Source organism: Hippichthys cyanospilos, chromosome 3, assembly GCF_059441005.1.
Source record: "Hippichthys cyanospilos isolate Australia breed blue-spotted pipefish chromosome 3, RoL_Hcya_1.0, whole genome shotgun sequence".
NCBI lineage: Eukaryota > Metazoa > Chordata > Actinopteri > Syngnathiformes > Syngnathidae > Hippichthys > Hippichthys cyanospilos.
Genome location: NC_142371.1, coordinates 13,818,395 through 13,844,556, shown reverse-complemented (window position 1 = coordinate 13,844,556; position 26,162 = coordinate 13,818,395). Strand labels below are relative to the sequence as shown.

The following is a 26,162-nucleotide window of genomic DNA, read 5'->3' as shown; positions in this document are numbered from 1 at the left end:
TTTTTTTTTTTACATTCTTTTTTTTCTACTTAATATGAGTGCAACATCTGAGGTTTTAGATTTTGATCGATCGATTTTGATCGAGTACTGTGATCTTGGGTGATGTCAGACCAATATCCAATATCATTATCAGATTGGGATGAATTGACAGCAATCAACAAAATATGTTTTAAAATATAAACATTTTACATAAAAAATAATTAAGAAAACAAAATAATAGCCCAAAATACTAATGGTTTACCTCTGAAATGGTTAAATAAATTTAGTATTCCTTTAAGGGTTGTCTTCTCAGCATGTAAATTTCAGTCTGATGTACTGTAATGCTGTTGGTGTACTGCACTATTTATAAATAACATGGCTTTTTTGGTTTCTATTCATGATGGAACCTATTTGTTGCATTATGATCCTGCCCTCTATCAGAAAGTTTTTTTTTTGTGTGTGTTTGTTTTCAGTAAATGTGTCAGCTGAAATTAAGCAATTACGTTTTTAAAAAGCTTAAAAATGTTTGGTACATATATAGATCTGTGTATGAACCTGGTTAACTGCATATACTGTACTGGAACTTGTTTCAGATTTTTTTTGCACTATTCATGGTGCTGCTTGTTTTGTATACCAATTGTAAATATCTGTACCTAACGTATCATGCACACATACACATTTTTTTTTTCCATTTTCAGTTCATACTTGTGCTCTCCTTGTGTGTTGTTTATACCTTGTTTTTTTGTCTCAGCCTGGTACAGGTACTTATTTTTTTATGTGTGGACAGCAAAGTAAGAATTTTATTGCACGGAGAAACATGTTTGGAAGAGTTTTCCTCTAAATGTGATGCATTGGAGAGAGAAAGCATGTGCTGCTTGTGCTGAAAGTAGAAAGAGTTGAGTTGGGGAGCGAGAGAGAGAAAGACAAAGAGTGTTGGTGTGGGGCGGTCCATGTGGACATCGTCATTGGCATGTGAGGCATGGTGAACCAGTTTGGCTCAGCTCTCATCTCCTATTCACTCCTCCCTCTCTCTTTCACTTCCCATAGCTCTTCCAACCAGTGCTGTTCTCTTGACTTTTTTTTGCACCCTCTGCCTTGCACTTCCTGTCTCACCCTCCCAATGTTCTTTCTTACTCTTCTCTGGCTGTGGAATCTTTTGTGTCCTTGCCCTGTCCGGGACTTTTGGAAAATGTGATAGGTCGAGGCCTCGAGGTTTTTGTTCAGGCATAAGGCAACATGAGTGAGTATGCTGGTCTCTTTGTGCTGTTTGAATGTGTGTGTGGTGAGCTACATATTTGACAACATGGGCAGTTATCCACATGTACTGCACGGTTGTCACTCTATTTTTGTCCCCTCTCGTCATGAATCGCAGTCGTAGTCAGAGTCTTTACTTGCATTCGTCCTGAAAAACTTTGTGTAAAAGATTACATTAATGTTATGATAGTTGGAATGCTGATTATTGTCTCTGAAGTTGTTTGCATGTTAATAACTTTAAAGTTCACACAGAGTCATACATTCACTGAAAATGTGAAAATTTTTCATAGATTTCTGCAGTGTCCCTGCACTGTACTGTATTGGTTCATGGAGGTCAGACAGGTTGGACAGGGGCATTACTGTTCAAAGAGTTTAAACTTAGCCAAAGTGTTGTGTAAAATATATTACACCTACATGGCATACTGTATAGTGGTTTTGAAACCATTTTGGTTGTGTCCCATTCTGCTGATGAAACTCCGGTTACACTGATCCTGCAACAAAAGGATCAGTGAATTTAGCGCACTCTGATCTAGCTGCATACTGTCAAATGTTAAAGAAAAAAAAAACTTGAAGCAAAATAATGTCTTCCTAAATCCAGATTAATTTGTGTGTGTGTGTGTGTGTGTGTATATCTATCTATCTATCTATCTATCTATCTATCTATCTATCTATCTATCTATCTATCTATCTATCTATCTATCTATCTATCTATCTATCTATCTATCTATCTATCTATCTATCTATCTATCTATCTATCTATCTATCTCTCGCTCTCTCTCTCTATGTGTATATATATATATATATATATATATATATATATATATATATATATATATATATATATGTAGAACAGTAATGCCCCTTTTTTTTATATACACACACACACACACACCCACAGTGGGCCCCCGTGTTACGAGATTAATGTGTTCCTGGGTTGGGGTCGTAAGGCGAATTCACTGTATGATGGGCAATCCAAATCTATGTTAAATAGCTAATGCGTTTAGAACCCCAGGTAAAAACATCAGAATTGTACATACATATTCCAAATTAGTACCAAAATAGTAAAGTAAGTGTATATAATGTATATGTGTATATATAATATACATGTATACAATCAGAAAACATCATAAATAAAAAATGTTGAAAGGATTTATTTACCATTGTGTGCCGCTTGTTATGCCCATATTCCCTAATTAGGCTTATTACCCGCATCCATATAAATTATCTTCTAACTTTTCTCTTTCACATCACTAGCAATCTTGGGACCCGTGGCTAACCCTTTCAACTTTGAATTAAGCAGTAAAATGCACTATAAATAAGGTTTTGTAACAACTCACAATCTAACCAAGCTTTACCGTTCTGCCATTTTGAACTAAGTGAGGCCGACCAATAACAGACCACCATTTCCGTGAGGAGACGGCGACAAATAGCAAACCAGAATTGTAGTAATGCGTTGCAGGGACGGCAACTGAAAATAAGTGTAATTACCTATAAATGCCTACAGATGGAGATGAAACAACACAAATACAGCCAAGCCCCTAGAGTCATGACAGTTGTTTTTGTCACAAATCCGGGAAAATACCATAAAGAGAGGATGAAAGAACTCAGTATTCCATGTCGCAACATGAAAATAACGTAAGTCAGGGACGTTGTAACACGGGGTTCTACTTTATCTTTACACACACACACACACACACACACACACACACACACACACACATATATATATATATGGCTGACAGTGTTTGTTTATTGCTCTGAATGACAATGTGACAGTGGACTATTCTTACATTTGAACTTGAACTTCTCTTGGTGGAGCTGCAAACTGCTGCTAATGTTGTATGACCTTATGAGGTTGTCTTATGTGTGCACATACAGTACTTTAAAAGGCCGTGAACTTTAGATCATGAATCTACGGTACTTCGACCATTTTTAAGCTATCTTTAAGCAAAGTCAAGAGTGGAGGTACAGTATACAATTCAAAAGACAACAGCTTGATACTGTAACAAAAAAAAAAAAAATAGCTTGTCCTTTCACATTCATGCAAAGACAATATATCATGTGAAGCCTACAATCTAAAGGCAATAGGATACCATGAATGACTACTTAAGCAGTTTTAGGCAAGTTTCAAAAGGAGTCTAATTTTAGGCCTTCTGATGTCATCACATAAAGCTCACATCTGAGCTCGAGACATAAGGCACACAACAGCTCCCCAATCGCTAACTATGATGGGAAAAATGCATAATAATAATCATTTTAAAAACCCTTGTAGAAATATAGTGCACCTCGTGAATAATTGCAGATGACATCATTGCAATTTATGCTTACAATAAAACAATGTATGCAAACCACCAAAATTATTATCGCTAATAGGACCAATATTATGATGCAGGTCTTGTTTTGGTTCCTAAATTTTGCAGGTAACTTAACATTGTGACTGATGAGTATATATTTAGTTTGCATCAATTATTTCAAGATTTTTCTGAATCCTAACTATTGGGTTGGAAAGGCATTACTTAGTAACCTCGATGAGCACAGAGTAATAAAATGGCTGTTTTTGCTGAAGGTTTCTTGAGCACAGTCAGGCTTTCATTGTGAATGAGCAAAATGTGTGAGACAGCATTGTTAGAGAGCACAGGCGTGCACAGGCGCAGATTTGAGGACAACATAACAGCAGGAAAAGGACAGACAAAGGACAGACCAAAATTGTTGGACAAAAAAAGCGATTTATCACAATATACAATATTCTGTACCCTCCCATTATTCTGTGTCATAGATTTTCTAAACTACCCCCCCCCCAAAAAAAAAAAAAAAAAAGAAGTGACAATCCACTAAACAAGTCCCCCATCCTAATAGTTTTAATTACAGAGAAGTGATTTTTGAACAGATGCACATAACTCAGGAGTTTACTATGATTTATTGTTTCCACTGCAGTGGGCGTATAATATGTATGATATGGTGTTGAAGCCCCAAATAAATCCAGACTTTGCACTGTGGAGAGTTGTGTTTGCCTTTCGCCCCAAAAATGTGACACCCTCTGGCAAAAGTGTCTGTAAGTAAGTGGATAAAGTTTCATGCAGATGATAAATATAGATTGTGTAGACAAAAATATATTGTTAAACCTCTTCAAAATACCTGCTTAGAGGGTAAAATTGTTGTTGAATTGTATGAAAATATGGGAATAGTAAATATAGTATTATGCATCCTGTTAGAGCCTCTTTATAGCTAGAGTCTGGGGGAATCCAAAAAAGGGTGTAGCCCCATCGTCTCTTTGTGGCCAAACACATTTGAGATATAATACCCATGATAAAATATTAATTCTTTGTCTTGTTATACTCTACTACAAAAATTGGTGCAGATATACCACCAATCATGTGACTCAAACTTCTTAATCAAATTTCCCCTGTGACCGGATTTGAAAAAAAAAAAAGTATAATTGCCCAATTTCATCTTTTGAGAGGTCAAACATCTTCCTTTTTCTTTTCTTAAAATCTGAGATGACGTCTTCACCTTCTATTGGATGTACTTACAAGTACTTACAGTTTCTCAAAGTTTGAGGTCGTTTTCTTGAGGTGTTAGTTACTATGGGTCTTTGAAAGATGTATATGTCCACGTTAAAACACAGTTTTCTCAAAAGCAGGGATTTCAAATTGACACTAATCAAATTGCCTAAAATGCATACATGTTTGAGGTGCCTCCATGTATTAGAAATTATTGTAAAGGGGTTTAGGTGTATAATTAATATATGATTGAACTCTTTTTGTCTTACATTTTTAGCCCATGAGAACCCTTTTGCCAGAGCCAGTCAAAAATAGATCTTCTCATACCAATTATATGATATTATTTAACACTCAATATAAATGAGTAAAGCTAAGGTTTCATGGAGGTTAAAATAGTGTAGGTAAAGAAAAGACGTTGTAGGATTGCTATGTTACCAGGAAGTCTGTGTACTAACTGAAAAGTAAGCTGTTAGAGAACGCAAATACACAAATGAAGGAAAGGGATACGTACATTCAAAAAATGAATACAGATGTTCCCTTCAGACATTTCCTATTTTCACCACTAGATGGGGTGCTGTGTTTTCCATTATAGCCTTATACAAACTGGTTACTGAAAAAACAAAACAAAAAACTAGTTACTGATATGAGCAGTATGCCATGTTAACTTGTCAAGACCACACTTTTTAAAGACGTAAATGTTTTTTTCACCTAAGCCAAGTAAAAATGACAAAACAATGACTTTGTGTATGTCTTTTCAGATGTGTGTAACAATACTGACTTGCCGGAACTTGAAATTATTAGCCTTTTGGAAGAGCAGCTGCCAGTCTACAAGCTGAGGGCCGACACTATTTTCGGCTATGAGCAAGATGACTGGCTTCACACACCTCTGGTGGACCCTAACTCCTCACTCGACCTGACTGCAGAACAGATAGATGAGACCCTCAAGTACTTTTGTAAGTACTTCCCTTTAGCAGTATAGCTGCACTGACTCAAGATATATTCACAATTGTCTTGTTTACATTTGCAACAGTTTTTATTTCTTACAATCATAGCAGTAAATTGTACTTTCTTATCTAGAAGTACAGCTAAATTGTTAAAGTTCATCCATATATTCTTCCATTCGTCTGTCTGCCAGACATCCTAAATAATAACAATAAAGATTTGATTTTCTGCAGTGTTTCCCACTTAGTCATTCGGACATAGCAAGGGCCAGAGATTTTTGTATGGAGTGATCAGTGTCACAATACCTCAGTTAGTGGTGGCCATTCGTGGCATATTATAAAATACAATCATTTTTATTATATACTTTTAAATGTGCAGTTGATTTGAATAATGGCAGTTGTGAAAGGGTCTCAGAAAACTACATGCATGTACAATTTGCTGAAAAACCACTGATATCAACATTTTCCCCAAGCTGTGTCTTTCGTCCAGGGAGTGACGAGGGGTGATCTTGGCAACCCTTGGCCACCATCTAGCTGTGGCCCTGTTGCAGAAGTTACTTAGAATGTTTATATCTTAGTTCCAAGAAGATAAGCAGTTCCATAAGGGGGACTCTCTTCAGAGGTGTATTTACACCAATATTTATTGGGACCTAGACACAACATAGCTCATTAAAAAAAAAAAAAAAAAAGTATGTTGTAACAGAAGTATTTTATAGATCAAATAGCTTGGGGCGGGTCAGTCACGCTGCGTTGCTGGTATGTGAGGTGAAAATACCACGTTAGACTGATCATAGGATTGTTATTATAGTACGTCAGATGGGCTACAATGACTCAAAGTGTGGTAAACACTGCATCGGCAGGATTATCAATATATGACAGTAGCCATATGAATTTTTCAAAAATCTGAAATGTATTGAAGCCGTCACAGTAGGGTGAGGGATCACTGTACTTGGGGATTATCATGATAACTGTTAAATGTACAAATACTGGTATAATCAGGAAGTTATGCTTCACCTTGACCGTAACTGCTCCAGTCTCTCTCTCTCTCTCTCTCTCTCTCTCTCTCTCTCTCTCTCTCTCTCTCTCTCTCTCTCTCTCTCTCTCTCTCGCTCGCTCTCTCACTCCCTCCCCTTTCATATTAAATTTAGTGTTCTCAGTACAAAGAGTATTGTTCTCAGTCTGTATTTGTCATGCTAGTACAATAATCAAAATAAACCTTGCCACCTAAGGTAAATCACAAACAATTTGTCACCAGTCAATCTTGCAGTCTACAGCAATTTAAAATAAACATGACAAGAAATCCATTTAAAATGTGCATTAAGTGTACAAAATACAGGCTGCCATGAAGTAATTAAATGTGCAATATTGCAGCAATGATGATCAACAGACAACAGACACAAAGTGCAAATATAAAGGTAAAATAGCAATGCTACAATAATTCATGAACTAATACAGATAAAACAGATATGTTCAAAAATAACGACAAAGTGTTTGCTACAGTGTCAGTTGCAGCCATAATGATACAAGTGATGTGTGCAGGATTTATGACAAAGTGTTGGAGTCAGCTATTTAAAAAGTAAGTTGTTTGAGTCCAAGCAAGGTAGTATATTCCCCTCTCCAGCCTTTGTTCTTGTAGTGAAACTACAAGAGTTTTGGTAGTATTAACATTTTGTATTCATTCAGAAATGCACACAAAACTTATTATTCACATAGGAAATTGTAAAACTAATTTTCATCATTCATAATTTGTTTTAGGTCGGGTCTACTTCAACAATGAGTAGGGTGTAAATTTGCTCCTATTTTTAGCTGAGAAATCATATAAATAGCTCACAGTGAGAGCAGTGTGGGCAGCGTGACTCAACATTTCTTGTTTTTGTCCTGATGATAGCAGACATTTTTTGTCCCTGTTGGAGTCATGTTGCTGCTCATTGCCTGAAACAAATGGTCAGATATCAACACACAAGTATCAGATTGCTTATGCTCTGATGGCTATGATTGTTTTCAGCTTTCCACTCAGCCACCTGGACTTTCTTGTTTTTATTAAATAATTATTCCAGTGATTGTAGCTACTAGTGTAACACTTCCATAATTTTATCCTCTACAAAACTGAAATATGCAATGTGTCATTGTCTGACAAGGAGTGGACACAACATGACATTTGTTCAATTAGGTCCCATTAGGTTCCATTAGTTTTCCAGGAATAACTTGTTAAATATACATAGATTATGCACCAACAATAATACTTTAATCATAAAGGTGAAGATGTCAAATAATTATGTTAAGACTATCCACATACACTACTTGACCACAATATTAGAGAGCTGTGTACTAAATATAGAACAATATTTGCAGTACTGTAGCTGTAATAGCTGGCCCACTGATTAGGACTGGACACATCATGACATTTGTTCCATTAGGTTCCATTAGTTTTTCAGGAATAACTTGTTAAATATACATAAACTATGCACCAACAATAATACTTTAATCATAAAGGTGAAGATGTCAAATAGTTATGTTAAGTCTATTCACATACACTACTTGGCTGCAATATTAGAGAGCTGTGTACTAAATATAGAACAATATTTGCAGTGCTATAGCTGTAATAGCTGGCCCACTGAGCCCGTGTCGATTGTCGAGGAGAATCTGAGGATGAGGCAATGTTTGGTGTCACTCAGTTTTTTGTTGTTAGAGTACTGAACTATTAGCTTGAAAGTTAGTTGATTAACATGTCTTTTTTTATGTGAGGAGTTAATGTTTGTAAGAAGGGCAAATTTTTTTTGAGATACACATGTACTGTACTTTGGAAAATATAACATTAATATACTACATTAATTTGAACCATATTACATAATATTGCGTATTTAGTTCATCTATCCACGTCATCTATTCAGTCTCATGCTGCTTATACATGCTGCTCTGCCATGGGCTCTGGAGTCCGAGCCTGCTGCTATAGCAACCACTCACAAGGACAAGTCAAGGGAGAGGGATTGGGTGGTAGAGGTGGCTGACGTAGCTTCAGTGGGTGGCAGTAAGAGTTGCAATATACCCTCTCATTGGTTGTTAGAATTGGCTCATCCAACCCACTCCATTTTGTCATCGTTTCTGCTGCAAAACCCGTGACTGCTCCTGCTTGCTCTGTCACACGTTGCATCTTTGGATTTATTGAGCCACTGTAAAGGATGCAAGTGGCCCACATGCAAAGTAAGTGTCTGTACTGAACAGGGAATGCTTCAAAAGAGAAGGCGGTAGTGCTAATAGCTAATTACAAGACAAGATGCTGCTAGTAAATAGACTGGATGATATATCAACAGGAAGCCACTGAACGATTGGGACCGACAAAAAGATACCGACACATCTTCAGAGACTGGAAAACCAAAACACAATCAAAAAGATGGAGCTACTAGGCAGAAAGGCATAGACTGATTAAAATATGCTAACACATACCGGTGCAACAATTGGATATTGATGTAATATTGCAGAACAACAGACTAACAGGTCTGGGAACTGTTTAGCAGCATGGAACGAGAAACATAATGGAGCACACCACCCTGACAGCAAGCTGCTAATGAGTGTGGGACCAAAATGACCCTTGAAAAATTGGGGCAATTCTTTTGTGGAGAGATAACACTGTGGCAGCTAGTTCCCACAAACTATCCTGCGATCGCAGAACTGGTCCTTTTATTGATAGGCCGATGATTGGATCCCATTAGAGTATACAAGACCCCAGTGACAACAGGTCATCTTGGAGCATGCTGGGGCGTTGGACTAGCTGGAGCTTTTGGAGACCATACAACACAACTGTGTCTCTGAGCTCTGAGGATGAAGAGACGAGGCCAGAGATTTGTGAAGGCAGACTACTATGAATTGGACTGGTACTACGAAGAGTGTACTGATGGTAAGATAACATTCTTGTCTCTTGTATGTGGCTTGTCAAACTGTTTGCTGAATGGAAGTTGGTGGAATTGCACAGGTGGTAAGATGACAAATTTTTAAAGACTTTGTGTCAGATATTGTGCTAGAATTGAATAGAACAGCCTAGTTGCCAGCTGGCTATTCTGTTTATTTTGTATTGTAATACTGAGACAGAAGGGAGTATCTCAGAAGGGATGACCTCATTGTAACCCCTTCTGCATGTGTGCTGTAATGTTTGATCTGGCGGGATAGATGCATCATGGAGGTGAGTGAGGGACAGAACAGGTTTAATGTGTATTTGTAAACTGGAGTGCTTTTCTGAGAAAAATAAGTACAATAATAATTTCATCCTCTTATTGTGTTGACATTTACCACGGGCAGCGGGATTTCTTTATAGTAGATTTAGCTGAGTCACTGCAGGCTGTGGTAGGCAACCCTTGACACTATATGAGCATACTATATTGTAGCATGTGAACACCTACATATTTTTTGTTTCAAATTTTACATAAAGGTATATTGTAGTTAGTTAGCAGTAAGGGTAGTTGAGTTGTTGGAAAACAATATTTGATCTTGCTTGAGGGGTTCAACATACTGATATAATGAAGAACATGCTTCATGTGACCCTTTTGATGGACTAAAGATTGTTGTTTATACAAAGTTTTTAGCCACGGTTAGTGTATTTTCTCTGATTCATTGTTTTCCTGTTGTGACACTCTTCCATGTCTTCTTATTGGGCCATTTTTTTCACATTTCCACTTGCTTCAGTTACTCTAATGTAGTGCTTTTCTATCATTTTTTGCAAAGTCCCCCCTCAGGAAAGAGAAATCATTTCACTTTTTGCAGTGACTATAAATCAGGTCATGTATAAAAAATGTGTAAGAATACATTTTTTTTACATAAACAAAATAAAAAAAGCAATATGAATAAACTTTCAATAAATTTTAACATTTAAGCCTAAACTATTATGCCAGTTCCTTTCGGTCAAGGATCGCAGCTGACTTCAGGCATTAGGCGGAGGACACACATCAGCCTTTTCACTATGTATGTTCTCACTATGTAATATCACCACGGACGGACGTGGGGGGGCTGCTGCTGCTGGCTACTCTAAAAACTACATCATCCTTCTCACTATGTATGTAATATCAACAGCGGCCAGAAGCGGTGCCAAAAAAAAAACAAAGCTCAAGCACAAACGTATGAACTGTTTAACTAAATCATTTCCAAAACATTATTTTGGGTGCAGCCCACGCGGTCCGACACCAGTTGATGGCACCGGTGGTTGGGGACCATTGTTTTACATGACATCTAAGCCTTCCAGGTCTGTTTGTCCAATTTGAACTGCTTGAACAACCTTTATTGATGACGGTTCTATTAAAAACTGTCACACGTGTCTAAATGTCATCCGTCACATACAGTACACTACAAGTTAAATGTAGGTTTTGCCGAGCTTGATTTTCCTAAATAATGCCATTTAGGGGCACCTCTCAACGGACATCTGCCTAGATGTCTATGCCGCCGATTGCAATGATTACACTTCTGACATTAGTATTACATCTATTTTTAAGAGTTCCTGTCATTCGTTGGTGTTCCGGCAAAACAAGCAGCCGTAAAAATATATGGCAAGGTGAAACTGTCCAAATTGCCTTTTGTTACCCATTACATGTTCACCTCCAATAAGTAGAGTTACTCAACCAAAAAGAAACTCACTAAGATGGCATCAGTTTGTAGAGAAATTTCAGTAATCAGCAGCCACTAATGAGCATGAGCATGGTCTTGTTGTTTGTGACCCACATTCGTTTTATGGTGTGCAGTTTATGCAGCATGTAGCAAAACCTCAACTATGACTAAGACTGTGGCCACACCCTAGACCTGGAAACAGGTGTGAGACTGTTATTGTTTGCTGGCACTATTGTCACCAGAGAGACTGAACAAGACTGTACCAAGTTACTTTCAGTCAGAGGGGGTTAAGGAGTGTTCTTTTTTATATTTCATATGACTCAGAAACTTCAACATTTGATAGCGAGCTGAAAGAAACCCATGTGTTATCTGATGATAGCTTGGGCCATTGACTGACCAATCACTGAGGAGAGGAGGAGTTGGATTGTCTGATTGTCACCAACGCACGCGCACACACACACATACACACACTCACACACACCACAGGATACAAATGCCATCAGACAGGCTTAATAGCTCACAGAGCTGACGTTGTTGTTTTCTATTTCACGGACCAACTCCAGAGTCATTGTGACCTCACAAATCAAAATAAATGCCCTTTTTTCTACTAATCCTGGAATTGTTATGGACTTGGCACATTTTGTGTATCAAGAAGTAGAATGTCTGTAACACTGGTAGGTTCCATGGAATTGCACCTTCAGCCTTTGTACGTCAACAGTTTTAGCCTGTACACTTGAAGATGGCATTTCATCCATTTGATGGTTCTGGTGAAGCAGCCGAGTGGTGGCATGGGAGCGATACAGAATTTGTTCATTTGCCTGGACAAGGAAACACAGGAGAAGCGGAGGAAATGGATTCTGTTCATCTTGTAAGTCAGACTGAGCAAGAGCAGGTAGAGCTGGAGGAGATGGATGAAGAGCAACAAGTTCTTTCTGAAGGTAGTTTGCACTTGTATTGAACTATCATAATTCCTGCTACAATAAAGCTTTTTGGCTTGTCTGGCCATGGTTCTGCTTCTGACATTTTAATCAATTTTTAAATGGAACTTTGAGTCTCACTGTCTCTTTGTGCAAAGTGCAATGTATTGTATTTAATTATCAGTTATTCCACTTTGTCACTCATCGAGCTGTTGAGTTGGTAGGATGTTGTTATACATACTCTCAAAAATTTGAATGTGGTTAGACAAAGAATTGCATTTCACTTCTTCGTAAAGCTTAGTGCAGTGCTAATAAGCACATCATGAGCAGTGCATTGAGTAAATCTGACTTAATCATGGCAGTGATAAGTTAGTATAATCATTTATTGACACTTTGGTTTACAAGCAATATCTGTATTTTGTCGTTCACTGTCATGACCGTTATCAGTCAGAGGGAATTGCCAAATGGATAATCCGTAAAATGACGTGTTTTCATTTACTTGCTTTCTTGGTTTGTACTGTATACTGTGTGCAACTGACTGTTGCCCAGCACCCAAATTTTTAGCCTGCACCATTTTTAAACTTTTCATTCTTTTAGATTTTCTGTTGTGAAGCAGTCAGCTGAGCTGAAACGTTTACTTTAGAATTTAATTATGTACTAACAAACAAGATTTTACGTTTTTGTTAGACTTAACTAAATATATGATCCCAACTGTTAAATTATTACTGTGTCTACCAAAGTAATGTCCAACTTGCAAATGTATAGAATTTAATATATATTGTGTGTAAAATCATCAAAAAAACATTACCCCTTACATACTTATTACATGACATTATAATATACAATATGATAATTTATTTACATTTTATTATAATTGCATACATCATTCATTAAGTCACAGGTGTCTGCAATGAGGAGAATAACCCATATTTAGAACTTTTATTAAACAGGATAAACTAGTGTGGCAAAATAAAACATACTCAAAAGTGTATCTACATTGCTGTATATTTATGTTCTTTGTCTATTGGCTTCCACGTGTTGATTTTTGTATGAAATCATCCAGCCTAACAATTAACTGAATTGGATTAACTGTTAAATTATTACTGTGTCTACCAAAGTAATGTCCAACTTGCAAATGTATAGAATTTAATATATATTGTGTGTAAAATCATCAAAAAAACATTACCCCTTACATACTTATTACATGACATTATAATATACAATATGATAATTTATTTACATTTTATTATAATTGCATACATCATTCATTAAGTCACAGGTGTCTGCAATGAGGAGAATAACCCATATTTAGAACTTTTATTAAACAGGATAAACTAGTGTGGCAAAATAAAACATACTCAAAAGTGTATCTACATTGCTGTATATTTATGTTCTTTGTCTATTGGCTTCCACGTGTTGATTTTTGTATGAAATCATCCAGCCTAACAATTAACTGAATTGAATGTTATATTACACACATTTTGCATCATCAATCATTATTATTATTATTATAAACATATAAATACATTATTATGAAATCAATGCAACTTGTAAGTTTTATAACTGACCAGACATTCTTTGTAGTAGCATCTAGCTCAGTTTCTGTTCTACTCAACTTTTTCATTCTAACTTTAAAGTGTTGCCATATAAACAAACACACTACAATCTTTATTTTCATATGTTACAAGTAGCAAGTATAATACACAATCCCCAAAATGTTCTTTTATTATGAAGTGTCAACTCCCTTCTCACATATTTGTTCTTTTTTTTTTTTCAAGCTGAATGTTTTCTGCGTTGTCCCGGTGGAAAGTGCTTCTGGGCCACCTGTGACACACAAGCAAATGAAATGGTTTATTTGCATTGTTTACTTCTGTTTTGCATTATGGAAGATCTCCACCTTAACATATCCCGTTAAAAAAGTACCCATCCATCCATTTTCTTCTGCTTATCAGGGGTAAGGTCTGTTATCTAGTCAACAATATACTGTACTACGGAACACTGTGTGACTGGGCAACGAAACGCATTAATTGAATTACCATATTTTCCGCAGTATAAGGCGCACCCAAAAGTCTTTTAAAAAGAAAAAAGCTTATGGTGCGCCTTATAATCAGGTGCGCCTTATATATAGATCAATATTGATATTCATAGATGGGGAATGAACTGATAAAGTAAGCTTTACCTGTTTCTTCTGTGTGTTTACAGTTGAACAAGGTTGGTCATATTGACATTGAGTTATTATGCTATTGAGAGTTTAGAGTTATTACTTGTTATTATTGTTATTACTTTGAGTATTACTATATTGTGATTGAAAAAGTTTTAAAATATGTCATTAATGGAGGGTGCGCCTTATCATCCGGTGTACCTTATGTATGGAAAAAGTTTCAAAATATGTCGTTAATTGAGGGTGCACCTTATCCAGTGCGCCTTATAGTGCGGAAAATACAGTAATTTGACAAGTGAGGCAACTATTGGCATTGGGATATCCTACAGCAGTTTCCAATTGACTATTGAGTTTTGGGAATAAGGGCATTGCTGAATAATATTTATTTGCACAGAAGGACAAATAACACATCATAGATGACCAACTTTTATACATTTTTGGTCAACCTTTTTTTTTTTTTTAAATTTTAATTATTTTTATGTACTTTAACTTTACTTAACTGTGCTTGGCACACTACTTTCTTCCTCATCTTTCAAATCACGACCCCTAAATTTTGGTCTATTGCTACATGCGCACCAAACGTGACAGTGAGTGTCCTTTACGCTCTATGCGAGGTGTTTTGTTGCGGGGTCAAGATGATCACTTTTGTGAAGTCACTTTTTGTAGCATGAGGGTAGGGGAGTGAGCTCGCTGTGCACTTTACAGTAGATCAGGAAAGAACAGCATTGTTGAAAACTTTGACTTTTCTGGGATGTAGCACAGCCAATATTTTCTACAGCACCTTTATTATTCTTTTTAAAACTGCGTGTCCCCTCGCTTTGCGGCAATACTTGTCTGCCAAAAAAAAAAAAATTTCAATGTCGCAATCAAGTGGCTGATACCGTGCTAAATACTGAGCTGTCAATGCTGCACTATCGTTATCTTGGCACAGTAACTACAGTTCATCAGCTGTTAAAAAATGAAACAAACGCTGCACATACCAGTTGATCGAAGTTCTCCCTTCCGCCATTCTACAAGCCAGATGAGTGCTCTTGCTTGGCTACTTTTTGTATTAAAAACTCAGCTGGCCGTGTTGGATAGCTCCCAGTGACCGCAAAGCAACCTCCATGATTTATTCCTGCCCCATGTGCAAAACGTTGAAGTTGGTTGGCTGTCGCGACGCGATACGTGTCAAAAGTTCAAATTTTTCAACTTCATGCGACAGGCGAAATTACTCGCCATGCAGCTTTGCGTGCCATCGCGAGGCGTCTCACGTTGCTCCATACACATCCATCGCCGAACTCCATTGACTACAATACAAAACTGTCCACTTTTATGCCCCGATCACGTGTTGCGTTCAGATGGAGCACATCGTTTACGCTCTACGCGTGCCGTTTTGTCGTGAGGTCAAGATGAAGTTCACTTTTCACACAACAGTATCACGCGAGGGGAGGGGAGTGAGCTTGCTGTGCACTTTACAGTGGATCCGGAAAGGATTGCCATATCTCTTTTCCGGGATATGGCAGAGACAATGATTTCTACGACAGCACTTTTATTATTCTTTTTTTACACTGCGTGTCCCTTGCTTCACGGCAATACTCGTCTGCCCAAAAAAAAAAGTTTCAATGTCGCAATCAAGTGGCCAAAACCGTGTTAAATACTGTACTGTCACTGCTGCACTATCGTTAGCTTAGGACCGTAACTACGGTTCAAAAACTGTTAAAACAAGGAAGCAAACGCTGCACATACCAGTTGTCCCAAGTTCTCCTTTCCGCCTTTCTACAAGCCAGGTGAGTGCTCTTGCTTGGCTCCGTTTTGTATTGAAAGCTCAGCTGGCCGTGTTTGATAGCTCCCGGTGACCGCAAAGCAGCCACCATGATTCGTTTCTGCCCCCTGCTTCAGACGTTGAATGTTCCCGAAGCTAATTGGCTGACGCGACGAGACACGCGATAAATGTTCATTTTCTTTAACTTCGTGCTAGTAAGCACATTGATAGACACCTTGGTCTCTGGGAGCCGATCATGTGACTCGTAGGTGTGCCGAGAGCAAACGCACACACCAGGTCTGTGTGCCTACATAGAGAGCAACGGAGAAATGCACAGCTTTGGAAATCTGACTTTTACCTAGATTTCTTTTGTAATAAATTGAACTTTCAAGTGTATTGTTATGAAATAAGAGGCTTCACTTTAATTCGATGTCCGGGCAAAAATCTTCTTGCTCAGAAAAAGAAAGAGCTCAAACAACTACTCATAACAATGTGCGGGTTCAGGAAGAAGAGGCATAGCTGGGACTGTGAAATACGCGAGTAACAATGATTCCAACTTTGTATTACTATATTAAAATGATTGACAAATTTGGGGCTTTAAAACATGTTTTGATTTTTGGCTTTATTCTATAGTTTAGTATTGCATTGTAGAATAATTAAAAAAAAAAACCTGGCTACTTCATGGATTTACTTTATTTTTGGAACATAACCCCCTCGATAAACGATGGATTACTTTATACTATGGTATTTGTTTTATTAAATATTTTGTTAAGGTTTATTTTGTTACCTGGTCTTCTCAGTGTGTTTCTGCCATGTTTTACTGTAATGCTGACCATTAACAAGTTTTTCTGCAGTTAATTTGACATTTTCTGACGGATACACTAATAAGCATGTATTCGGGGCAAGAAAAAAATGCCTTGAGCAACTGAGGTACTCAAACTACTCCGACTCATTTTAAACCTAAAATCTGTCATTTCAAAAATGGATCATTTGAAAATTAGCTAAATCATGTAATCAATCAAGCTTTTTGCAGTGTCAGAATCCTGGATGGTTGGACAAGACTGGTTTACAATAGGAACTACTTAATCGTGGCATTTAAGTAAGTTTAGTACAAGCTATGGATGTAAAAAATGATTTAAAATCAGTGTACAGTACTTTGGGGTAAGGGTTACACAGACTGAAAACTTAAAAAGACTGAAAAGACATCTAGATTTTATTTTGATTGATTTTTTTTATTTATTTTTATGTCCCAGCCCCAGCATACTGTACTGCAAGTTTAGACATACATACCCCCCCCCCCCCCCCAATATTTGTTTAAATAGGAACAAAAGTAATATTAGAACACATTAATAAAGTAAAGAGTATTATTATATTGCTGCTGGCAGGCCATCAATTCACGGTGGGTAACCGGAAATTGTCCATAGTTGTGCTGGTTGTTGGTCCCTGTTTGTCTTGGCTTGTACAGGCCAGTGACCTTAGTGAGCGTAAGCGGCGATAGAAAATGGATGGATGGCATCATTAAAATGTAATTGTTCTGCTTTTTTGTTTATATTTATTAATTTCATTGTAGCTGGGCGTTAGGTGAGGGCACACTGGTAGGTCCTAATTAATGTTGTAAAAGTATACATGTATGTTCTTATTTGCAGCGATTTCCTTTGACATTGGGATTGGTTTGTGTTTAAAAGACGAGTAAAATCTTCCTTGTTTGTGCAGTGCTGTGTGCTGATAGAGTTGGACAGATGACAAAGACCTACAGTGACATTGACGCTGTCACTCGACTGCTGGAAGAGGTGAGAAACTTAAGTTGCTTTTTATTCAAATCACATAGATCCACATTGTCGACTTGTTGAGATCTCTAATGGCTTGATTCATATAAAATAATAATAATAATAATAATAATAATAATAATAATAATAATAATAATAATAATAGTAATAATAATAATAATAATAATTCCACCAACATAAGGATGACTTTCTATTAAGTTTTGGTTCATGAAAGGAGGTTATTGCTTTGTGTCTTATAGTGGTTTATCATCCATTTGGCACTCATTATAAATGATTAAGCCAAGGAGTGTTGCATAACTACCTAATCAGGGAGTGTTGACTATATTGTCATATCAGCAATTCTTGTATTTTTTAATTAAATTATTTGTTTGTCTTTGACTTTTGAATTGTTTGTTAATCTGTGTTGAATCCTTTGCAGAAAGAGCGTGACTTGGAATTAGCAGCTCGCATTGGTCAGTCACTACTAAAGAAAAACAAGGCCCTTAGTGAGAGAAATGAACTGCTGGAAGAGCAAGTTGAGCACATAAGAGAGGAGGTGGGTGTGTGATGTTTCAAAGTGTCAAGCCTTTTTATTGTTATCAACATATTTGTCATTGTTAAAGTCATTAGTCAATTCCATACAGTGCCCTCAAACTATGAAGGCCAATTTTAGAATAGATTGCAATTCAAGGATATTCTTCAGCATTAGATTGCAATGGTGGGATTTCACAACACTTAATCAATGTTTTTTTTCCTACCTTTACACTACTAGGTTTCTCAGTTGCGTCATGACGTGTCCATGAAAGATGAGCTGTTGCAGTTTTATACCAACGCTGCTGAGGAAAGTGAGGGGGAGTCGGTTGCTACAACACCGTGAGGCTCTTTTCATTAGATCCGTTTTTTTTCTGCTCATCATCCGTCAAATCACATCTTGCCTTCCTTCTAATGTGTGATTTTGCTATAAAATTTGAAAATGTAATGAATGTATTGTAAATATCTTTTTTTTTTTTGGGGGGGGGGGGGTAGTTTCATTTTGTACTTGTAAAACTAATTCACAACAAAATTTATGTCAAGGCATTTTCTATTTGGAAATCTCCAGGACAAAGCCTCAATTCACTTTATAATGCAGGGGTCACCAACCTTTTTGGAACTAAAAGCTACTTCTATGGTACCGGGTAATACGAAGGGCTACCAGTTTATGTGAAGACACCGATCATGTTAATGATTTTGCACAATTATTAAATAACTGCTGTAGTAAATATGTAAATCAAGTGTAATATGTAATGTAAATGTATACATGTATACTTGTTTGTAAAATTCATAGATAATCACCAATGTTCTATCGCTTGTAAGCTTTGTGCAGAACAGGTCTGCGGGCTACTCATGTGATCTTTGGGGGCTACCTGGTGCCCACGGGCAACACGTTGGTGACCCCTGGTATAATGTATTTTAAGGGTAATAAAATGTCATGTCTGCACTATTTCTAATTATGTGCATGCATGTGTTTAAATAGTATTCGACCCAGTGAGAACAGTGTGTCAACACCAACTTGTTTCCCGTTGGACTCCTTGCAGAAGAAACTGAAAGATCTAGAGGAAGAAAATAAATCTCTGCGCTTTAAGGTTCATCCACACACACTGGAAAATATAAAATGTTCTGCATTATTTGTGCAACCTCATTACTCATTACATACCTTTTACCAGATAAGTCTGTGCATTGTATTGCTTGTGCGACTTACACGTATGTATGGTATGTATTTGAATCAACTATCTGAATCAACTAATGATTCAGATAGTAATGCAGGAAGGTTTGCTCAGCTTTGCGTGCATTTCTTAAGAAACATCCTCTCTGGTGTAAGTAATTAATTTTGATTGTCTCCTCTTATCGTTTTCTGCTCCAGGCCAGTCACTTGGAGACAGAAACCCTCTGCTATGAAGAAAAAGAGCAACAGTTGGTCAATGATTGTGTCAAAGAACTTCGTGAGTGTTTCAGCACCTTGAGTCAGTTAGAGTATGGTCACCGTTTTGTGAGGGTTGTGCTACCTTTTGTTAGTTTGGCGACAGTAATGTCCTTTTGATGAACACCCATTGATGTTCATAGGTCTTGCCAATCTGCAAATATCCTCTCTGGCCGAAGAACTGGCAAGGAAGTCTGAGGATGCTTCCAGACAGCAGGAGGAGATCACTCATCTTCTGTCTCAGATAGTAGACCTCCAGAAAAAGGCCAAGATGGTGTGCATTCCTTGACTGCATTTAGCCAGCTTGCAATATTTGTAATTGTATTAGTTTCACATTTTATTTACATTTTCTAGTATGCTGTGGAAAATGAAGAACTAACACAACACCTAGGAGCTGCCAAAGATGCCCAGCGACAACTCACTGCTGAGGTACGTTGTATTTTTTGAAGTATCAACCCCCTTTGAATAAATATTATGGTGTCCTACCCTCTTGAGCGCACTTATGGTTGTTTGCCCATGTGGATACATGGATGGTTTAATGGACTGTTTTTTACCATTCTTATTATTTCTACTTATTTTTTTATGAAGTGGTTATATATACAGTCGGCCCTCGGCTTACGAGCACCCTGATTTACGAACAATTCGCCTTACGAGCGTGGATCAGGGAGATTTTTGTCCTCCGCTTACGAACTAACCTCTTGCCTTACAAGCAATTCGACATACCGGCCATTGAGTATGTAGAAATGTTCTCGTTTAATTGCGTCAATAAAATTAACAGTAGCGACATCATCAATCATCAGTAGATACTTGTGGCAGTTACGTGAACGCTATTGGTCTTACAACGTCACACTAACTGTCTCACTCACGGTGTCTAAATATATTACCATTTAAGTGTAGTGTTTGTACAGCTAAAGGGAAAAACAGCTGACATAAAATTAAATGTGCCGATTGCAGGACAAAGAATTGTCATTGGTTTAAATGTGTGTTTTTTTTTTAATTAATTGTCAATACATTCCAACCGTTTAAAAAAAAAAGTGTGAATAATTATCAGTCAGTCACGGAGATGCGAATATGCTATTGGTCGATTAAGGTCACCCGGTCTCACTCACGGAGATGCTATTGGCCGGCGTCACACGTCAATCACAGAAATGCCGATATGCTATTGGCCGAACGCCTTTATCTAGCTTGATGGGACAGGATGGAAGGAAGGAGAGAAAATTAGTGAAAAACGGAATGTTGTGAAGACTTTGCAAACTTTATCTGTTAGACATAGCTTCTAAAATTACTAGCAGCGGTAAAGAAAGAAATAAGAGGATGATGTTTTAGTATCTGCGTGATTTGCACCCTGACTGAAAGAGTTACTGTAACACTGTAAGACCAATAGCATATCTATCGCCGTATTAACATTGAGCGTTAAACTCTGCCCCCCTCTGCTTACACTCAGCTCGTCGCAAGTCTCGTCGTTTCAAAGGTAAAAGCTATTTATTCATTGTATTTATCATATAATGCAAGTGTACAGCAGATTATGTCACTCAATTTTAATATATGTATACAGTGTGTCGTTTTTACCTAAGGCTTCGGCGTGCGTTGCACGCATTCACGAATTAACATGGGTTTGGATTGCCCGCTATACGAGCAATTCGAGATACGAGCGTAGCCGCTGAACGGATTAAGTTCGTAACCCGGGGGCCCACTGTATATGTATATATATACAGTCAGCCCCCGGCTTACGAGCACCCTGATTTGCGAACAATTCGCCTTACGAGCGTGGATCAGGGAGATTTTTGTCCTCCGCTTACAAACAAACCTCTCGCCTTACGAGCATTCCGACAATCCAGCCTTCGAGTATATAGAAATGTTTTCGCCTAACTGCGTCAACAAATTTAGCAGTTGCGTCATCTAAAATCATCAGCAGATACTTGTGGCGGTAACGTGAACGCTATTGGTCTTACAACGTCACACTGACTGTCTCACTCACGGTGTCTAAATAAATTACCATTTAAGTGTAGTGTTTGTACAGCTAAAGGGAAGAACAGCTGACATGAAATTAAATGTGCCGATTGCAGGACAAAGAATTGTCATTGGTTTAAATGTGTGTTTTTTTTTAAATTAATTGTCAATACATTCCAACCGTTTAAAAAAAAGTGTGAATAATTATCAGTCAGTCAAGGAGACGCCAATATGCTATTGGTCGATTAAGGTCACCCGGTCTCACTCACGGAGATGCTATTGGCCGGCGTCACACGTCAATCACAGAAATGCCGATATGCTATTGGACGAACGCCTTTATCTAGCTTGATGGGACAGGATGGAAGGAAGTAGAGAAAATGGGTGAAAAACGGAATGTTTTGAAGACTTTGCAAACTTTATCTGTTAGACATAGCTTCTAAAATTACTAGCAGCGGTAAAGGAAGAAATAAGAGGATGATGTTTTAGTATCTCCGTGATTTGCACCCTGACTGAAAAAGTTACTGTAACACTGTAAGACCAATAGCCTGCCGAGTTAATCTCTGATCCTGTTACAAGTGAAATTACAGTGCTGTCTAAAAGTTGTTCAACATAACTGCATCTCATGTTAGACGGCAATCTCCCGGCATGCTTTGGGACAGCGCCATTGTTGCAATTCTGTGAGTTGAAACCAGTAGTGCATTGTTGCTCGAACAAGCTATAAGTGTGGCGCCTGGATAATACAACACACACATGGTTAATACAACACACACATACCCTCCCCTCCGCCTCCACCCAGCTCAATTCACGTCGGGAAAAACAGCTGACATGAAATTAAACGTGCCGATTGCAGGACAAAGAATCGTCACAGGTTTAAATGTGTTTTAATCAATAAGATGTCAATACATTCCAACCGTTTAAAGTTTAATAAAAACGTGCCAATAAGTATCAGTCAGTCAAGGAGACGCCAATATGCTATTGGTCGATTAAGGTCACCCGGTCTCACTCACGGAGATGCTATTGGCCGGCGTCACACGTCAATCACAGAAGTGCCGATATGCTATTGGCCGAACGCCTTTATCTAGCTTGATGGCACAGCTGGTTGGGATGGAAAGCAGTAGAGAAAACCCTGACTGAAAAAGTTACTGTGACACTGTAAGACCAATAGCATATCGGCTTTACCGTGTTGACTTCGAGCGTTCATTTCTGCTCCTCTCGGCTTATCTCAGCTCAAGTCACGTCTTTCCAAAGGTAAATGTCATTTTAACTTTGAACTTGTTATATAATGCAACTGTACAGTAGATTATGTCACTCAATATTAACATATGTATACAGCGTGATGTTTTTACCTAAGGCTACTGCGCGCGTTGCACGCATTCACGAATTAACATGGGTTTGGATTGCCCGCTATACGAGCAATTCGAGATACGAGCGTAGCCGCTGAACGGATTAAGTTCGTAACCCGGGGGCCCACTGTATATATATATATATATATATATATATATATATATATATATATATATATATATATATATATATATATATATATATATATACACAGTGGGCCCCCGGGTTATGAGATTAATCTGTTCCCCGGTTGGGCTCGTAAGGCGAATTTGCCGTATAGCGGGCAATCCAAATCTATGTTAAATAGCTAATGCGTTTAGAACACCAGGTAAAAACATCAAAATTGTTCATACATATTAAAAAATGGTACCAAAACAGTATAGTAAGTGCTACGTATATATAATATACATGTATAAAATCAGAAAACATCATAAATAAAAAAATAGAAGGGCTTGCGTGGCACTTGTTATGCCCATATTCACTATTAAGGGTAGCCTAGGCTAGGCTAGCTTCTTAGGCTAGCTATTTTTTGATTATCTCCAGCTTCGCTTCCATATAAATCATCTTCTTACTTCTCTCTTTAACATCACTAGCAATCTTGGGACCCATGGCTAACCTTTTTAAGTTTGAATTAAGCACTAAAATGTACTCTAAACATGGTTTTGTAACCACTCGCGATAGAACAAAGTTTTACCATTCCGTCATTTTAGAAACGAATGAGGCCGACCAATAGCAGACCAGCATTGTAGTGATGCGTTGCAGGGGGGCAGTTTGACGGCAACAGAAAGAAAGTGCAATTACCTTAAAATGCCTGCAGATGTAGACAAAACAACACAAATACAGGCAACCCCCTAGGGTCATGACAGTTGTTTTTTTGCAAAGCGGGGAAAATACCTTAACCTTTAAGGTTTAAGGTTTAAGGTTTAAGGCTTAAAGGGAACAAAAAAAACTCCACATCGCAACATGAAAAAAACATAAGCCAGGGGCGCTGTAACCTGGGGTCCACTGTATCACGATTTCTGTTGTCTGTTTTAATTTATGACTTTATTTTTCATGTCACTTTTATTTGCCTCTCCACCAGTTGCGTGAGTTGCAGGACAAGTATGCAGAGTGCATGGAGATGCTTCATGAGGCTCAGGAGGAACTGAAAAACCTGAGAAATAAAGCTGTCCCATCAAACACACAGAGGCGTTTCCATTCTCTAGGCTTGTTTCCAATGGTAATTTGTGTAATGTAGTATAGTGTATAAATAAAAAGGTCAATTTTAAGTTACCGTAATTTAAGGTTTGTCTTAGTGTAAGTTTTGAAATCATAGCGCCATATAAGCTTTGCATGTCTTTTGTAATAACACATCAATAAAAAGTGGCTTTGTTCTAGGACTCTCTGGCAGCAGAAATAGAGGGAACCATGAGGAAAGAACTTCAGATGGATGACCCAGATGTTGAGGAGCTAAGGTACAATCAAAAATCTGCTTTGTCTGAAATGATAGCTGTAATTTGTAAAGTAATCAATTTTTTTCCACATGATTTTCACATTAGACTGCAGCCAAAGCGTGTGTTCCAGACCGTGAAAAACCTCAACCTCATGCGTCAACACCGATCGTCACTTGTCCCATCACCCCTCAACATCCCAGGCTCCAATCAGTCATCATGCCTCACTTCGGGCCGTTCCAGCAGAGTCGGCACTCCTTGCTCCAATTCCATGTATGACAGCGAAACAGGAAGTGGAATCATGCTGGATAACAGAAGTAATTGCATCCCGGACACCCCAGATAATAGGTACTAAATTTGTAGATCATGGAAAATCTGTCAGTAACTCTTTTTTTTTTTCCATTTATAAAATTTAGGTCATATTGGTCATATTTCTCTTGATGTTACACCATTTAAAGAATTAGGTCAAGCTGCAATTTTGGTGGGGGATTTTTCAATTCAGTCCTCTCAGTTATGACAGAAATTACTCACTAATGTGTAAAGCCTCTGAAAATTCTAGATGTACGTAATTGTTCATGACAACATTGTAATTAACAATGTACCTTTCTATTTCAATTTAGTACTGGGCCATGAATCAAATGAATGTGATTGTTATTTTAAAAATTGATGGTTTGAAAATGAGCAAAATTTTGACATTGGGGATTTACACATGACAAAATACTGGATTGGCGGTTTTCAATAGTTACTAACTACTTGATTGTGACATTTGAGTAAGTTACATACAAGCTATGAGTTGCTATTTTTCTATAATCTGTGAATGTTAAGTTTATGTTAAAACAGATGTTAAAAAAATGCATATATTATTGTTGTCTCTGCATTTTGCACAATATTTATATTTGAAAAAAACCCAACTTAAAATAGATGTTTGTTGGGTTATGCCTCAGATTTAAATTAATTACAGTCGTCATCAGTCATCCAGAATGGCTGAAGAAAAAGGAAAAATATATGTTTAGGCCATATCACCCAGCTCTATGTCATTGTAATGACAAGCTTTAATGATCACTTGTGTCTGTCGATCCAGGTCAGAGGATTCAAATAAGCGACCCCATGGGACCCCGGGCACTCCTGGCAGTTTGGACCTGGAGGCTGCCCTGCGGCGTCTGTCTCTACGCCGTGACAACTACCTCTCAGAAAAACTCTTCTTTGAAGAGGAAAGGGAGAGGAAGTTGGCCTTCCTGGCCAAAGAGGAGGAAAAAGGAGGCAGCGAATGTAGTGGAGGCCCTGGGACACCAACAGAGGGTTTGTTCTCGCTCTGCTCGCATCCATCGTTGGGGAGTATGTGGTCGGGATACTCGTTCACCACCAGATCCTACCTCCCAGAGAAGCTGCAGATTGTGAAGCCGCTGGAAGGTGATTATTCTTCACAGAGTCACAATCCCGATAATCCATACAATGACAAAGACAATTTGATTCCCCTAGACAATGAAAATGCTCAAAACTCCCCGCTGGGTCCCATCAAACTAAGTAACAATCATAATGCTGGAATCTCTCGGGTACTTGTCCTTATCCAGCTGTTGGTAAAAGTAAAACTGCTGGTGCTGATCGCAGCTCACTGCGTCACACTGCAGCT

The 26,162-nt window shown here is 37.9% G+C and overlaps 1 protein-coding gene across 2 annotated transcripts in view; it reads left to right on the top strand.

Moving 5' to 3' along the window:
• Window positions 1-971: 971 nt before the first annotated feature.
• The window catches only part of trak1a (trafficking protein, kinesin binding 1a), a 68,470-nt gene continuing 43,279 nt past the window's right edge, over window positions 972-26,162 (top strand). The window contains exons 1-14 of one of the 2 annotated variants that reach the window (XM_088410225.1): window positions 972-1,219; window positions 5,492-5,686; window positions 17,799-17,875; window positions 18,291-18,407; window positions 18,624-18,724; window positions 19,365-19,473; window positions 19,752-19,830; window positions 19,952-20,082; window positions 20,163-20,237; window positions 21,253-21,279; window positions 24,184-24,321; window positions 24,480-24,556; window positions 24,641-24,880; window positions 25,614-25,942. In XM_088410225.1, the coding sequence (XP_088266351.1) occupies window positions 1,216-1,219; window positions 5,492-5,686; window positions 17,799-17,875; window positions 18,291-18,407; window positions 18,624-18,724; window positions 19,365-19,473; window positions 19,752-19,830; window positions 19,952-20,082; window positions 20,163-20,237; window positions 21,253-21,279; window positions 24,184-24,321; window positions 24,480-24,556; window positions 24,641-24,880; window positions 25,614-25,942 (1,699 nt within the window). In that variant the 5' untranslated portion in view covers window positions 972-1,215. The remainder of the gene's footprint in view (window positions 1,220-5,491; window positions 5,687-17,798; window positions 17,876-18,290; window positions 18,408-18,623; window positions 18,725-19,364; window positions 19,474-19,751; window positions 19,831-19,951; window positions 20,083-20,162; window positions 20,238-21,252; window positions 21,280-24,183; window positions 24,322-24,479; window positions 24,557-24,640; window positions 24,881-25,613; window positions 25,943-26,162) is intronic. The other variant, XM_088410224.1, reaches the window with a different exon arrangement.